This window comes from Zootoca vivipara, chromosome 1, assembly GCF_963506605.1.
Source record: "Zootoca vivipara chromosome 1, rZooViv1.1, whole genome shotgun sequence".
Classification (NCBI taxonomy): domain Eukaryota; kingdom Metazoa; phylum Chordata; class Lepidosauria; order Squamata; family Lacertidae; genus Zootoca; species Zootoca vivipara.
This window is the reverse complement of record NC_083276.1, coordinates 127952857-127970425: the sequence shown is the minus strand read 5'-3', so window position 1 is coordinate 127970425 and position 17569 is coordinate 127952857. Positions and strand designations below refer to the sequence as shown.

Below are 17569 nucleotides of genomic sequence, written 5' to 3'. Positions count from 1 at the left end.
AATGCATTTAAGGAAAAAAGAGCAAACCACATTTCAAAATGTTTGGCATAAAATTATTTATATCGTCATTCACAATCACAAAAATAAAAGCACGAATGAAAACAAATCTAAGCCATTAATACAAAATAATGGCTTGAAGAACAGAAAGCATGCCTAAATTGAATAGTTAAGTCACAAAGCATCCACATCTAATAAATAAGACGTAAGAAATAAAACGCAACAGAGAGGACTGCAGGCATATTGTGCTTATGAAGATTTCTGTAGTCGCCACAGCCTTAAAGGAAGCGCAGCTAAAATGAACTTTCAAGCTATTTAGCTTTCTTACAGTGTATTTATATAAAGGCAAATAACTGCACAGTCACTTTTTACCTTTATAAAGGTAAAGGGATCCCTGGCCACTAGGTTCAGTCGTGACCGACTCTGGGTTGCGGCGCTCATGTCGCATTATTGGCCAAGGGAGCCAGCGTACAGCCAGGGCCGTCTCAAGCACGCCGGGTGCCCTGGTGCGGAGATCGCTCCGGCGCCCCCGCCCCGCTCCGTTTCTTGCCGCGGCTGGTGGGCGGGCACAGCGCGCAGCACGGTTTCCGCACGGCTCCCCCCTACCGGGCCGGCGCCCTGGCACCCCATGCCACCCAGACTACCCCTAGAGCCGGGCCTGCGTACAGCTTCCAGGTCATGTGGCCAGCATGACAAAGCCGCTTCTGGCGAACCAGAGCAGCGCACGGAAATGCTGTTTACCTTCCCGCTTGGAGCGGTACCTATTTATCTACTTGCACTTTGACGTGCTTTTGAACTGCCTTTATAGGCAGCTGTTATTTGCGGTTGCCTTTTACATTCAGTTTCCTTAGAGGTTAATGGAACTCTTGGTTACTTTTGAAAACTTGCTGTAAGATTTAACAGATCTTACAGACTGGAATACTTGGCTCAGTGTGCGGTACTTTAGACTACCTGACTGTTAGCATAGCATCGGCAAAATAAAATCTTAGATGAACAGAGAAGAACAGACTTCCCAGTAATAAAACCAAATAGCACTGTCATTGCCAAGCAGTAAACCACCTAATTTGAGAGACTGAGCATGCGCAGTTTAAAGCTGAGATCTTGCCGAGGCAATAATCAAATAATATCCTTACATCTGGCCATGCCATCTTCTGAAATCCTATTTATATATGTAACTTTGAGAGCAGGTTTTGGAAAATTACCCGTCCTTTCAAAGCAGCCGTCAAGACTTCTGTTGCAATAAGGAAATGCTTTTAATACAATCAAATATCTCTTTAGTTCCTGAACACATTTAGAATGCTGGGGTTCCCGTATAGAGAAGAGGATGTAAACAGATACCTATTCTCTAATGGGGAAGAAATACTCTCCTTTTTCATATTCTGTCTGTCTGCTGCGCCCATTCATACCACCAAGTTGCTTTCCTTTTTATTTCTGGACATTTGCCCGTGCTTTAGTTGTTCAGAATGTGGGATAACACAACTTAGAGGGAGATCTCTGGAGTCTTGCCTTTTCTATCCCTTCCTTTTGTCAACCGAAGGAAGATGCGTTCTCTTTTCTTTGGTGGCAGTGGGAGACTCCTTAAACCATTGTTGTTCTATTGATGTCACTGGAACTAACTTAGTTCTTCACAGTCGGGGGAATTGTCTTCTGGGAGTGAGAGACCGCTGCTTTCTTGTAATCTTTAAGGAGAAGTTGACAGGTTTCTGACCTTGGGCTGAAGCAGTTCGTTTCATTTCAGCATTGAGTTCCGTGCTCTACAGCAGTCTAACTCCCTTCCCCCCCCCCCACCTTAGTTATTTATCTTGGTTAGAGCTGTGCACAAATGGCCCTTAAAAACCACCCGCCCTATTTGTGGGCAGAGAAATTGGGAGGAGCCGTTTCACAAGATCTCCCCGGGGGGAGGAAGAATTTTCCAATGGTTTCTCAGGGGTGAGGCTCATCATTAGCAGCGGAAGTAGCAGAACCAACACGTTCCTTCCCCCCCCCCCCAAGAGTGTGTGTATGTGTGTACAGCTTGCAGCAACTGTTTTGCAGCCTCATTTAGCACCATCTAACTAGCATTGTTCCATGACATTGTGAAGGAGAAATGGTAGCCCCCCCCAAAAAAAAATATTGGGGGAAATTCTTCAAAGTGGCCTCCTCCTAAAAGGATGAGGGGAAACGCCTCATCTTTTCAGAAGGAAAGTGTTCTGAAAAATTTCAGCTTGGCTCTTGTCGTAATATTATTCAGCCCATTGAACAGGCTGATATCTCTGTTTTCTCCTGGCTTGTAACCAAAGACAAACACAACTAGTCCTTCATGCCCAAGGCAGATACAGGGTTGTCTTTCCTGAGCAGAAGTCCTTCCATGGCTTGTGGCAAGTTGCATTTGAAACGGAGGGGACATGATACAGAATGGGTGTGTGAGCTTTCCATAGTGCCTTGGGCTTGCCTAAAGTGGCTTTTTGGGTAGTGGTCTTTTTGGATTTGGGTGTCAGAAGTACTCAGAGAGTAGAGTGGAGGAGGTTTGCTTCAGCTCTGTGCTCATAAGATTTTACAGCTGCTTTTTGAATGAGTCTGCCTTGTCTTCTGCTTCAGGGTCCTGCTGCACTACTTGTGCAGTAGTGGTTACAGGGAGCGCTGTAAAATCTCCACTTGGCCACAAAGCCGCCCTTTGAAGCTGGGCCAGCCACTCTCTTGGTCTAACCAAAGTCAAAGGGTTGTTGTGAGGACAAAATGGGAGGGATTCCAGGAATAGAGATCCTGTGCCACCACCACCACCCCAACAAGTTCATAATTCCATAATTATGAACTCCATAATTCCAGATCTTTGGCCATGATAGCTGATGGGAGCTGGAGTCCAACATCATCTGGAGAACCACAGATTCCCCATTCCTGACATATAACCACCCTGAAAAGCCTGGAGATAAAAATGTAGTAGATATTTCTTTGGGGGGGGGGATTGTAGTGGAAGCCATAATGCAGCAAATTGACATCCAGCAGTTTAGTGCTCTACACTTGTACCAGAGATCCTATGACCTTGGTAGTTTTCCTTCTCGCTGGAATACAGTAAAGGTGTGCATCTTAATTGAACAGCCAGACAAAATATTTATTAGTTTCATAAAATTTATACATGGCTTGATTGTGTATATATAAAACCACCTCAAAACCATTTACAAAAAAACAACAACCCGAAAGCAATAGTTATCAATAAAATAGCAATAGTAATTTAAAACATTTTTTAAAAAATGTAAATCAACAATAAACTGTTGTTGTTTAGTCGTTTAGTCGTGTCCGTCTCTTCGTGACCCCATGGACCAGAGCACGCCAGGCACTCCTGTCTTGCACTGCCTCCCGCAGTTTGGTCAAACTCATGTTAGTAGCTTCGAGAACACTGTCCAACCATCTCGTCCTTTGTCGTCCCCTTCTCCTAGTGCCCTCAATCTTTCCCAACATCAGGGTCTTTTCCAGGGAGTCTTCTCTTCTCATGAGGTGGCCAAAGTATTGGAGCCTCAGCTTCACGATCTGTCCTTCCAGTGAGCACTCAGGGCTGATTTCCTTCAGAATGGAGAGGTTTGATCTTCTTGCAGTCCATGGGACTCTCAAGAGTCTCCTCCAGCACCATAATTCAAAAAACTAAAGACAGATTAAACATGCATCAACATTTTAAATATCTGGGCAGGCTTGTCTAAGCAGAAGGTTTTTAGCAGGCACTGAAAAGAGTATATAGCAAGTTGCCTGCCTGATATAAATAGGCAGGGAGTTCCAATCTGGAGGTGGTTGCGTTTAATGTGGAATGGGTATTATGTGGCACTTGTAACACTGCCAGTTCACAGATCAAAGTGATTGAGCAGGTGTATATGAGGTCAGGTGATCTCATAGGTAAATTGGTCCCCAATTGTTATGGGCTTTGTATACTAATAGCAACACCCAGTAGCAAATCGGCAGCCAGTACAGATCTCTGAGCACAGGTGTTACATGCTGACAAGGTCTTAGTCCTCTCAGCAATCATGCTGCAGTGTTCTGGATCAAGCACAAGGAAGCCCCACACACAGCACATTGCAGCAATCCAGTCTTGAAGCAACCAAGGCCTGAGCTTCTATCGCCAGGCTTCCCCAGTCCAGGAATGGCCATAGCTGTCAAACCAATTGCAGTTGGCAAAAGGCATTTCTATCCACTGGGTCCAGAAGCACCCCAAACTGCGAACCTGCTCCTTCAGGGGAGTGCAACGCCATCCAGGGGGGGCCAGTTGACCAATTTTTTTGGATATGGGAAATACTCGTATTCAAGCTCAACTTGTTTTCTGACATCCTTCTCACCAAGACTGCATGGCCTCTCCTGATTCAGATGTTGTGGAGAAATAGAGCTGCATGCTATCAGCACTCTTTAAGTAAACACTTGATCTTCAAATGAGAGGGTGTATTATAGAGAAATCTTGCCATATGGATAATCATACATATTTTATCACACACACCCTCCCCGCCACACAAATGTTAGATTATCTGAGGGAATGAGAGCCTTGCTGCTTATCCAGAAACTTGCTTCATTCAAACTGGCAAAATAATAGTTCTTTTTTATTTAATTGTCCCAGCTTGCGATTGTAACATTTGCTTTCATTACTCTTCTTCCTTCCCTATTCTCAGGAGCATGCAGGAATAATCTCTTTTAAGCTCTCATTTGTGAGAGAAAATAAGTCTCTGATTAGCTGAATAAGGATGCTTTCATGAGCCAACAACCTAGCTGATAAACGTCTTGTTTTTCTTTATATCTGCAAGGTGATTTGTGATGGCTCTTGTTTTAACCTCTTCCTCTCCACCTTATTTTGATCAGCAGAAGTTTCATTGGCATGTGACACTGGAAACTTTAATGGCACTCAGGGGCTCTATGTGGGCATTCAAACTTTTTCTTTAAACTACCCTGCCTTTGGGGATAGAACCTGCTCATCCTGCCCAGGGAGGAGTGGATGTTTTCAAACAAAAATATGGTTAACTGTGAAGACCAAAAAGGGTCATTTTGTTTGTTTGTTTGTTTGTTTGTTTGCCTGTTCAAATACCTGAACAGGTTTTGGTGATCTTGGGAAAGGCAGGCTGTTAGCATAGCCCACCATGCAGGGTTTCTCTAGGCTAAAAACAAAAAACAAAACATTACTGGTTTGAGTGCCTTGGAAGAAGTGGCAAGGTGTCCAAATATAAAATGAAAATAATAAATTTCCACTAACAATGACATATGACCATGTGAAGATGAATGTGCGCCATCATTTTTTCCAATCACGACAGGCGTCCTGAGCTTCCTTGCTATGTAGTTTGTTAAGGAGATCAGATTCTGGACATGTAGAAAACTCAGACTTGTTATGCATTGCATGTATGTACCGGATAGGTGCCCTCATGTTGTCAGAAGGCTTTTTGACTGTGGCACTCCTTTGAAAAACAAAAAGTGTACTGCCCTTAATCTTAAGGCATTTCACAACATAAAAATACAAAACGAGGGCACAAAATACATAATAAAACAAAGGCAAACCAATAACCCCTCACCCACAACCATGTTTCAGAGTCTATAGAATGTTAAGCAGCCAAAGTCCAAGTTGAAGAGAAAACTGGTGCCTAAAGAAATGTAAAAAAAGGCATCTGATAAACCTCCCTGGGGAAAACATTCTACAAATGGGAAGCCACCACCGAAAAGGCCTGTCCTTGTGCTGCCACCCTCCAGAATTCTCACAGAGGAGGCACACAAAGAAGAGCCTCAGAAGATGATTGCAGGGTCCAGGTCAGTTCATATGGAAAGAGGTATTGCAATCCTGAGCCATTTAAGGCTTTATAGGTCAAAACCAGCAATTTGAATTGGGCACAGGAGCTACTTGGAAGCCAGTGCAGTCGCGCCAGGATGGCATTATATGTTCAACTCATATTGCCCCCGACGAGCAGCCTGGCCGTCAAATTCTGCACTAGCTGAAGTTTCTGAACTGTCTTGCCAGAGCATAGATGACAGAAGTTAGGCTATTCCGGTCCAAATAGGGGTGCAGCTGGGCCATCAGTCAAAGCTGATGGAAGGTTCTTGAGCCTCAAGCCCAACAGCAAAGGATTCAGGAGTGCCCCCAAGCTACATACCTTCTCCTTCAGAGGGAGTGTAACCTCACCAAGAGCAGGCAACCTCCCCGCCATCTGGTCTAGGGAACCACCCACTAACAAGTGCCTCAGTCTTATCTGGGTTGAGATTCAGTTTGTTGGCTCTCATCCAATCCATTACAGTTAAATTGATGGAATATGCTGAAATGGCAAAATTGACGATGAAACTGAGAGGAGGAGACGGCAATGAATTCAAGTAAGAATGGAATATGTTTATTGCATATATACAGAAGCAATGTACACAGGTTAATACATTAGTCGGGCTTTAAGATCACTTGCAATTTTATCATGAATGGATAGTAGGTGATTTAAATATGATATAAATACAACAACGGACATGCAGTGACTTGACAAACAGTAGAACCAAGGAAGGGATTAGAGGGAAGTCAAGGGATTCTAGGAATCCCACAAATGAAATTTGTTTTTGTTTGTTTGTTTGTTTGTTTTAAAAAATATTTTTGGGAATGTATATGTTTTTGTTTTTTGTGTTACTTATGATCTTTGGAAAATCAATAAAATGTGTTAAAAACAAAACAAAAAAAACAATCCATTACAGAGGCAAGGCACTGTTTCCAGCACATCGACTGAACGCTCTGTTTCTGGAGTTTTCTTGCCCAGTGCACATTATTTCCCCAGAATTTTAACCTTTGAGTATGTATGTAATACACACATACTCAATAATACACACATGTAATACACACAAGCACACAATTTGTGTGCTGTGATTCTTTGTAGCACTGCCTATTCCTAATGGGAAAAAAAGAGAATCCCACATAGCTCTCCCCCACCCCGCAATTCGTTGTTCCAGCTGTGTCTTGCATCTCAGGTGAGGCACATTGATGTAAGCTGGCAAAGTGTCATGCTGATTAGCAGCATCAGCATATGTACTGCAAATGGGGTGTGTGTGTGTGTGTGTTGGCAGCTAGGTTGAGAGGAAAGGGAGCAGAGGTGGACCCCAGAGGGGACTGAAAGTGAATCCCTTGGGTGCCCTTTCAATAAGCTGGCTACTAGCTTTCGCAGGGGACGCAGGTGGCACTGTGGGTTAAACCACAGAGCCTAGGGCTTGCTGATCAGAAGGTCGGCGGTTCGAATCTCCGCGACGGGGTAAGCTCCTATTGCTCGGCCCCAGCTCCTGCCAACCTAGCAGTTCGAAAGCATGTCAAAGTGCAAGTAGATAAATAGGGGGAAGGTAAACGGCGTTTCCGTGTGCTGCTCTGGTTTGCCAGAAGCGGCTTTGTTATGCTGGCCACGTAACCTGGAAGCTGTACGCCGGCTCCCTCGGCCAATAACGCGAGATGAGCGCCGCAACCCCAGAGTCGGTCACGACTGGACCTAATGGTCAGGGGTCCCTTTACCTTTAGCTTCCGCTAGGTATTTCTGTTGAAGTGCTCAGTAGGTCAGCTGCTGTGTTGGAAGGAACACAGAAGCTGCATGGATTGTGGCCCAGGGCTTGTGCTCAGCCAGTGTGTTCAGGGTCAAGCAGTTGAACTGCAAGCCAACCTTTGAGGCGGGTGCTGCACGGACTGCAGTCTAGTTTTCAGTCGTTCCGTACTGGTCAAGGAGCAGGTGCTGCAGGGCTGCAGGGGTTTAGCAAGCCTGGCATTCTTGCTGAAATCACACTGGTTTGCACGGAACTGTAATGGATTTGGACTGTTCCAAAGACCTACTTCCTACAGGGATCTGCACTACAATTTTACTGGTGCCTTGTTGTTGGAAATAAAGGTGTGGATCTACCTTTTTTTAGGTTTCCTGAAATACAGCCTTATATGGGTCTATGAAAATGGCTGAATGAGTATAAAATTAATAAACACAGCAGGATTTTCCCCAGTGTGGTGTAGTGGTTAAGAGCAGTGGACTCGTAATCTGGTGAACCGGGTTCGCATCTCTGCTCCTCCACATGCAGCTGCTGGGTGACCTTGGGCTAGTCCAGGCATCCCCAAACTGCGGCCCTCCAGATGTTTTGGCCTACAACTCCCATGATCCCTAGCTAAGAGGACCAGTGGTCAGGGATGATGGGAATTGTAGTCCAAAACATCTGGAGGGCCGAAGTTTGGGGATGCCTGGGCTAGTCACACTTCTTTGAAGTCTCTCAGCCCCACTCACCTCACAGAGTGTTTGTTGTGGGGGAGGAAGGGAAAGGAGATTTTTTAGCCAGTTTGAGACTCCTTAAGGGGAGTGAAAGGTGGGATATCAAGTCCAAACTACTACTCCTCCTCCTCTTCATATGAATCAGGTGTGGGGAAGCTCTGGGCCCTCCAGATGTTGCTGAACGACAACTCCCATATCTCCAGCCATTGGCTAGGGCTGATGGGAGTTGTAGTTCAGAATCGTCGGGAGCGCCAAAGGTCTCCCCCCCACACGATATAAGTATGACCAGCCTCTATTGAAAAATCAAATACGTTATTTCTTAGGAGTAAAATTTAGCTCTGAAATGAGTGGTTTGTTAACACTAGGCTGCCAATACTAAGGGAGCTTTCAAAATGCTGTTGTTTGTTGCCTTTACTTGATTAGTATGAAGAGGCAGCACCCTCTGCCTTGCACATGAAAGGCTGTATTTTGCGGAGGGAGTTCTGCATCGGGATTGCCATACCGAAATGCCAACTAGAACCTGTCTTCCTAGCACCCATTCAAAACTGCTGTCTGTTGTGGCATTGCTAATAGCTAGACTGTGTTGCTTTGTCAGGATTTTACAAACTGGGTGGTGGTGCTTCTCCTAGGCCATGCATCCCCAAACTTTGGGCCTCCAGATGTTTTGGACTACAATTCCCATCTTCCCCGACCACTGGTCCTGTTAGCTAGGGATCGTGGGAGTTGTAGGCCAAAACATCTGGAGGGCCGCAGTTTGGGGATGCCTGTCCTAGCCTTATTTGATATGCTGCTGCTGTTAGAAAATTCTAGCTACAGCAAATTATTCTAGCACATGAGTTATAATGCAGCTTTGTTGCTTCCCGCCAAAGAAGGTGATGCACTTCCTGTTCTTGGAATATGAAAGCATACTGGACTTCCTGTTTACTGGCCCAATAAAAATGTTGCATCTCTGTTGCTCTCTATGTTTTAATTACTGTATATTCCTGCGTATAAGACTACTTTTTAACCCAGGAAGATCTTCTCAAAAGTTGGGGGCCGTCTTATATGCCGGGTCGTATTTCTTATACGGCGAGTATATCCCAAACTCTATATTTTAACTGGAAAAGTTGGGGGGGGGGGGGTTTCACAAAAAATTAAAAACATATATAAAGGTGAAAAGGTAAAGGACCCCTGGATGGTTAAGTCCAGTCAAATTCAACTATGAGGTGCAGCGCTCATCTCCACTTTGAGGGCAAAGGAGTTGGCATATTTAGGACAAATACAGCTCGTTACATCCCATATAATGAAATAACCCTTATATTCCTTTTCTCAAAACTATGTCTATTTGTGAGTTGCAGAAAGACACCCACATCAAAACCCATAATTGGTGTTTTATTTGCTAAGTCTGAGCTCAAGCATGCATAGAAGATTCACCGCCATACATTATTTCTAGAGTGTTCAACATGTACTTGCAAATTCTGCTTTTTTTGGTGCAGCTGTAAGCAGAGAGTTTTCCATCCGGTTTGACGACAATCTGGTATGTTGAGAGGTTCAAAATCAGAAAAGTTTTCTATTGTCCAACCCTGATATATATATATTTTTGTTTTTTTATTTCTGCAGGTGTTTTTCAAGATCTGATCACCTTGCCCTCCATATGAAGAGACACATCTAAATCATAGATCGCTCAGCATGGCCCAGATGCAGCCAGACCTAAGCATCCTGGGGGGAGGAGAGCTGCCTGCCTCTTGCTGCCTTTCAAAAGAAGAGAACTTGATCACCTGTACGCAAACCATGCACTAGATGCCGTCATGCACCCAGCTATACTTAATTACATATGTGTGTTCTCTACACCTTGCCCAACTGGAAGGCAGACGACACCAGAGGAGGAGGAGGAAAGGGGTGCGAGAAGATGTCAGCAAGACACAGATGGTGCTTGCAGCACTTCAGGATCGTAGGATTTTTGTTCCCTGTTTATTGTCCAATGGAAATGAAAGCAAATGGGAGAGGATTCCCTGCCGGTATGAACAGCAGTAAGAGAAGAATATGTAACTTGCTTCTCGGTGCAACTGGATGATAGGGGATGGGGAACATGACTTTTGGAGTTGCATATTTGTAGCACTAACTTTTCTTTTTTAAATGGATTTTGGAGGGGAAACTAATGACCTAGAAAAACCAAATCCCAGTTTGGTAGCCAAAACATTCAATGTCTTGGTTCCTTTCTGTTTTTGTTTTCGAGAACTCCCTTATGTACAATGATGCATCGACGCTCCTCACAAACACTTTGACCTGCTCCGATTATGGTTCTTCTTTATAGAACTGAGCTGTCAAGATCCCTTCAAGTCAATACCAATGGCCTTAATTGGCAGTAGACTGTGCAGTGAACACCTGGGACACGCCTACTTTTTTCGCTTGAGATGGTATAGACTTCGTCAAGGATGTTTTCTTTTTGTTTTGGCTTTGCTTTTCGTTCCTTAAATTTTGATATTTTGTTGTTGCACACCATGTGCACTAGGGGACTGTGAAAACTACTGATGTTACTTCACAGTGGTTGGCCAGCAATGTCCCTGAGCAGCACCACAGTATATCTTTGGAGCCTTCACCACATTGCCATAGTTCAGACTTCCTATTTAATTGCCTAATGAAAACTTGAACAACAGCTTCTCTCGAAGCCTTGAACCTTTTTCTTCTCCATGTTCATCAGAACTCATTTACTCACGGGGATATCTGTCTTGGATTCTGTCACTCAGGCATGACTTCAGATTTTCCTTCTGCACCGTGGGGCGCATGCTTGCTGCAACCCACGACGGTTGGCTAGCAGCAGCTCTGGCTGCTTTTGACCCTTTTACCCGGTCAAAAGCCTGGTTACTGATTTGTGTGTCTGGCACCTGCGAAAAGATATTATTTTGGGTTGAGCAGATTTGTAGAAATACAGTGATCATCATGAATGGGAAAGTGAGAACCTCTTCTGGTTAAAATAACCCCACGCAGCATTTTTGCTCTGAAGATGAAACCTACTTGAGGTTCTCCTTTCCCATTTATCAAGGTGATGTAACTTTCCCACTCTTCTGACATGATAAGGTTAAATGAAAGGGATTGGCTTTTTAGTGAGCACGGACTTCCTACCAAATGACAAGTGTAAGCAAAAGTAACAAATAGAAAACACGTGGGTCCACACTGACCAATGGTTGACCCATTTAGTGATCAATGGAGGTATCAGGCTCGCCTTTTGAATCTTGTAGATAATTTGATGGTTGTGACTCAAAGTGGATTAATTTCCCTGTACTTTACACACACACCTACACACACACACACACACCCTATTCTATATATACATGATGTCTACTTTTAGTTAGTTGGAGCTGGCACTGATTCCAAAGACTGCCTTTTCAAACTATCTCTCATGCAGGTGGAGAGTTAGTCATTGGGAATGGTTGTGTAGAGTTAATAATGCAGGACCACCCATGCAAGATGTGCCGAGAAATGAAACGGGCATGTTGATTCTCCCTTGGTTGCTGCTCTTCCAACTAGCTCACTGCCCTCCCTTTTGACTGTTTTTTTTGACTTGCCGACTGTTCAGTAATTTCCTAATTTATGTTTAGGATGCAAAAACTTTAAAAGTTCTTTTTTTATATACAGAATATCTAAAATTGTATAATGTTAAGTACAGACACAGGGATTCTTAGCACTTGGCCGCCTTGGCTTTCTTTCCATCTTTGATTTCGTCAAACTTAACTGAGTTTTCAAATAATACTCTCTTTGCATAAGAGTTCTTGCAGACGCTGTGGCTGTCAGTGCAGATACAAGGCCCAGCCCTTTAATGACGGGATGTGAAAAGGACCAAAATCTAACCATCTGTGCGAGGGCAAAGAATGATGATAGCATTTGAGGGTGAGGGAGGAGAGATCTAAGTTTTATTCCAAAGATTTATGGTTAGCTATGATTTAGAAAATATTGGAGCACTGCTTGCTGACAATCTTGTAGTTCTCTGTATCTGTGTTCACATATTTTCTATTCCACCCAGGGGTTGAGTGGGCATTTGAGAGCCCTGTAAGCTCGTTATTTGAATATTGTATGGCAGTTTTAGACTATCAGCTGAGGTGGATGACGGAACATCCAGACATTGTGTTAGCTGAAAAATCTATACTGTCCAAGAAATTATTCTTGTAGCATCCTACATAATCTGCACCCATATCTGTCATCACAGTAAACATTGGGTACCAATATCCATGAATGTCATCTGAAATGTTGTTAAATCCTATTGCCTCTAGAATTCTTAGAGATCATCTATAAGAGTTGGTGACAAATTTAATATAGGCCTGTATTTTAAATAATTTGATGTGGGTGGGAGTGGGGGGGGAGAATAAGGGTATGGAAAAGGACAATGTTGATTTACTTCCCAAGTGTCATTTGTGGTCTCGCTTAACATCTCTGCTTCAGAATGTGAAACCTTCAATACCCTTCCTTTTGCAGCAGATCAGAACCCTAAACTGGTCCCCTGTCTAATGGCTTTACAAAGTTAGTGGTCTGAAAAAGCACACACATTGGAGAGTATCACCTGCTTGAAATAAATAAGATGTGCTTCCGAGTAAATATGTAAAGGCAGCCCAAGTGTTGGGCAAGGAAGAGAGAGGGCACTGCTGCTCAGCAGTGACTTAAAAGAAGAGCAGCCGGGTGACTTAAATGGCGGGGATTGCAAGATAAGGAAGAGGAATACTAGGTTCCAATCATGCAACTGTTAATTGGCAGACTGCACCCAACTTGGGCCCAAGGCATCAGTGGCTCAAACACTACTGCTGGCCAGTCAGAAGCTGAGCCCCGTGCCGTCACCATCACTTTGCAACCACCACCGCCACGGAGGCTACCTGGTTGCTCCCTCCCCTTGGTCATCAATTAGGTGCTGGAACCGTTGACTTTTTCACCTGTGAACCATGCCTGATGGTTGTGCCATTACAACAGTTCACCATGCTTTCGAGGGGTTTCCTTTTTCCATATTACAAATCCCGAAGAAATTGAAATGGAGAGTTTGTAAATAGTTCCAGAACTTGATTTCGGCACTTGCCCCATTTGACCTTCGCTTCACTGTCCTGTAGAAGTTGGGATTTATTTATTTTTTCTTTAAGGAGAGGGTTTTTCTTGCTTTATTGGCAATGGTGGACATCTCTGGTCCTGGGGCTGCTCTTTGCGCAGTGCTCTCAATACGAGAGGGAGCTGGGCATCACCTGGTCTCCTGATCCAGCACAAGTAGGCATGGGAGGCAAAAACACAGGAAGGGCCCAGGTGGGGTGAGGACTCATGGCATTCCAGTTGGCCATCAATATTTCAGAGCACTGCCTGAATCACACTGGTAGAGAGAGGCACACAGTTAAGGAGCAGCAAGGCTGGAGAAGGGGCAAAGTTCTCGTTGCTTCTGTCTCTCAATTCTCAGTGCGCCAGTAAGCAAGACCGCTGGTCACTGGTGGATCCCATGTTAAAACTGACTTGAAAGACAACTCTCTATTTTCCCTCCCAACCTATAAGTGGGCACAGTGAGGTTCCTTGTATCGTATTTTTTTTTCTGAATGGTGATAAAGTGGCCCTAAGCTTATTATCTCCTCTTGTTGTATTTATGTTTTATATATATATATATAATGTCTTCATTTGAAATGGCAATGAAACACCTTTTACCACTTAGAATCTGGCATTCTCTCTCTTTATTTCCTTTTTTCTTTTTAAGGGTTTCATCCCTCCCCTCCCACTCCCCCCCCCAAAAAAAAAGGATGGAAGGAGGAACATATCAAGAATGTATTTATTACCTGTTCTGATTGCAAATGCAGGAGGTACTGTTGTGTTTTCTTATTTTTAAATGCTTATATGTGACATTTTTTGGATTCGGAAATGTAAGATTGGCCTACTCGTTTTTGTTTTTTAATTAAAATACTTTCACATTTTTAATTGTGCATACTGCCAGATCGCACAAGCTGGTGAAACCCCAAGTGAATTGAGGATCAGCATACTATCCATTTTGCATTTGCAAGCCCCGATCTCTGCGATCCCCCAAAGCTTCCCCACAAGCCAGCTGTCCTGCTATAGAGATGACAGGCAACTGTGTGGGGTGTTCCATGCATTGACTTAGTGCAGAGAGGGAGCTTCATGAATGTAGCAATGGGTGTCCACCCTGCTGTGTTTTGAATTGGGGCCGAATTTCTGCACCCAGCTACCTTTGCTACACGCAGGTATCCCCAGCAGCTTTCCTTCCATGCAACAGGAACGGGTCAGAGCAAGTGAGTCATAATACTGGGTTTGACTTGCCTGTTCTTTACGACCTGTTGCCTCCTAAGCTAGAGCAACATGGGGTTTTGAGATTTCAGGAGCCTGCTAGGATCAGTTGATCTCCCGGAACAATTTCCTGGCCTTGGATATTTTCATTTTAAGAATCACGTTAGAAGGCACCAAGCCAGAAATCAGAAGATTTGTATGCGTATCCCCCAGCATTTATCTCCTAAGCAAAGGCTTTGCACATCACCTTTAGCAATCATGGAAACCCACCTTTCTTTTTTTTATAAAGGGGTATGCGTCCGTGTGTTTGTATATACTTATATCTATATATAATTTCTTTTTTGCGTGTGTGTTCCACCTTGGTCATTCATTTAAAAAGAAGAAGAGAAACAATGCCCACATAACAACCAACAACACTTGAAGGACTTTCGTTTTGCACTACAGCTTCCCTTGCGCCAGATGCGTTTGCCAAGTGCATTTGGAGAACCCTTCCGTCTCATTCTCTCAGGCCTTCTCTGGTATTTCTAGTATATCGCGGAAGTACCCGATCCTGTAGCCCTCGGTTCTGCCTTTTTTCGGTTGACATTTTATTTTTTTTAAGCTTTTTTATATATATAAATATATATATAGGAATATATTACTTTGTCAATTTTTTTGGCTGTACAAAAGTCTTAAGATTTAAAAAAAACAAAATATTATTTGTATTATAATGATGGTGGTATGTTAATGTTCCGAGATTATTAATGAAGAAGATTTATTTTTGTTACTGGTCTGTTTCATAATTCTTTTTTAAATTGGTATATTGTAAGATATCTATGCAAAAAAAAAAAGTTATGTGACGCATTTTTATTTAAGAATGTAATATGTGTAATAAAAAGTAGAATGTGTTTGGCCTGAAAATGGCTTAAGGTGTGTTGGAAATCTCCTTTGGGGACATAAAGAAAACTGATGGAAATAGAAATATAGGATGTGGGGGCCACGGCACACTAGCATGATGCTGTACAGCAGGCACGTCCAACAGGTAGATCATGATCTACCAGTAGATCACTGGACGCCTGTGGTAGATCACTGGCAGATCACTGGCTCCCCCCAAAGAAGCTCAATAACTTTGGCTCCCATAAAAAAGCTCAATTTTTTTGCACTGCACCCCCCAAAATGGCACTTTCCTTCTTCCTAAAAAAAGCTCAACAACTTTGATCTGAATGCCTAAAAATGGGCCTTCCTCCTCCCCAAAAAAGCTCAACAACTTTGACCTGAACCTCCAGAAAGGGGGTAGATCACTGCAAGTTTTTAACTCTTTAAGTAGATCACAGTCTCTTGGGAGTTGGCCACCCCTGCCGTACAGTTTTCTGGGTTGTATCTTGGTGGTAGATTTGAACTAGCAGAAACTCTCATACACAGGATTAAGCGTTTGAATTTCACCATTTCACTGCCATTTAATGGCAGCTCGCCGAGCCCCAAATGCCTATTAGTACAGGTGACCCCCCCCCCCAAATCTCAGCTGTAGCTCTCATGGGAGTATGAGGAACAGGAGATGCTTGGGATACAAAGAGTAGACCAATGGAAGCCAGGCACCCTGCTATGAACTTCCAGCTAGTGTGAAGCCCAACTGAATGCAAACTTTCTACATGCACGGTGGCAAATCCAGAAATTCTCTATGGTGTGAGGTCCTGCCCACACATAGTATTTACATGCAGGGTTTCGTGTGGAGTTTTTATTAAAAAACCCAACAAACTCAAGATTAATACAGAAATGAGTTGGAAATGAACTCGTGATATGGACCCAGTAGTATGGTATATGAATTTGGCCACCCCTAATTCAGCCCTCCTTGGACAGCTCAGTAGTCCCACTTTGCTTCCCCGAAAATTTTTCGGTGGGTTGTTTGAGCAAGGACACCCCACTTTGCTTCAGATTTCACTCTTAATTGAAATACCATGACAATCTAGGAATGTACAGTACCTGCCCTAACAAATTTTCATTCACCTTATCCAAACCCTTTTGTCTTGCCTCAAAAATTGTCAGATGTTTTGCCCGAGCAGCGACCCTCCTCACATTTGCTTCGGAAGCTGATTCAGAATTCAGAATTTCAGAGGGAGCCCTCCTTATTCATTTTTAAATAAAACTCCCTGAGAGTTTTATTAGAGGGCTGGATCCCTGCCACCCTTTTATTCCTTAGTACGAGAAAAAGTTGCACTGTTTCTAAAGGCGGGCAGTTGCTGCCCTATATTCGGGGATGTGTCTATTCAGACCACAAGCAGAAGCTTCTGGAAGATTAAAAGCACTGACTTCCTCCTCCTCTCCTAATAGTAGAGCCAGCCCTTTTCGTGACTGTCTCTACTGGGCCTCAGAAAACAAATTTTCAGTGCAGCAAATTATCTATCTTACATTTTTATTTATTGCTGCATTTTTTCACTGCAAAGGAGAGGGAAAGTTTGTGAGATATTCTGCCTCAACAGTCACAATAGCATGACCAGGCTTTGATACTATGAACCACTATTTACTGCTCTGCCTCGGGGAGCAAAATGGTGGCCAACCCTTCATGATAGCAGCAACAAGGCAAGAGACCACAGCAAGCCTCTTCTTCTGTAGGGTAAAAGCTTTAACTCAGCGGTAGAGCATTTGCTTTGGGTGCAGAAGGTCCCTGGTTCAGTGACCGCTAGTTGCCGGGACGACCCTGGTCCTAACTGCCATTTATGTACATGTCCCATAACATAAGATGTATTTACACAGCCTCTAGCAAGGTCCCACCGCTGGTGTTTGAAGCAAGTGTAAGCCACATTGCATATCTATCCTGTTAGGGTTTCTTTTAGCAATACTTCTCTTTGACGCTTTCCCCCTCAATCTAGCTTTCATCTGATCTGGTTAAGAGGTGGTTAAGAGCAGTAGACTCGTAATCTGGGGAACCAGGTTCGCGTCTCCGCTCCTCCACATGCAGCTGCTGGGTGACCTTGGGCTAGTCACACTTCTCTGAAGTCTCTCAGCCCCTCACAGAGTGTTTGTTTTGGGGGAGGAGGGGAAAGGAGATTGTTAGCCGCTTTGAGACTCCTTCGGGTAGTGATAAAGTGGGATATCAAATCCAAACTCCTCCTCCTTTTCTTCTGATCTGAAAACTTAAGCTGCAGTTAAGCAGAGGCATGTACATTTTAGAC

General features: G+C 43.8%; 1 protein-coding gene across 2 annotated transcripts in view; it reads left to right on the top strand.

Moving 5' to 3' along the window:
- Positions 1–15915, top strand: part of KLF7 (KLF transcription factor 7) — a 79712-nt gene extending 63797 nt beyond the window's left edge. For both annotated transcript variants that reach the window (XM_060282112.1, XM_060282110.1), the window contains exon 4: positions 9786–15915. In XM_060282112.1, the coding sequence (XP_060138095.1) occupies positions 9786–9837 (52 nt within the window). In that variant the 3' untranslated portion in view covers positions 9838–15915. The remainder of the gene's footprint in view (positions 1–9785) is intronic.
- Positions 15916–17569: the final 1654 nt, after the last annotated feature.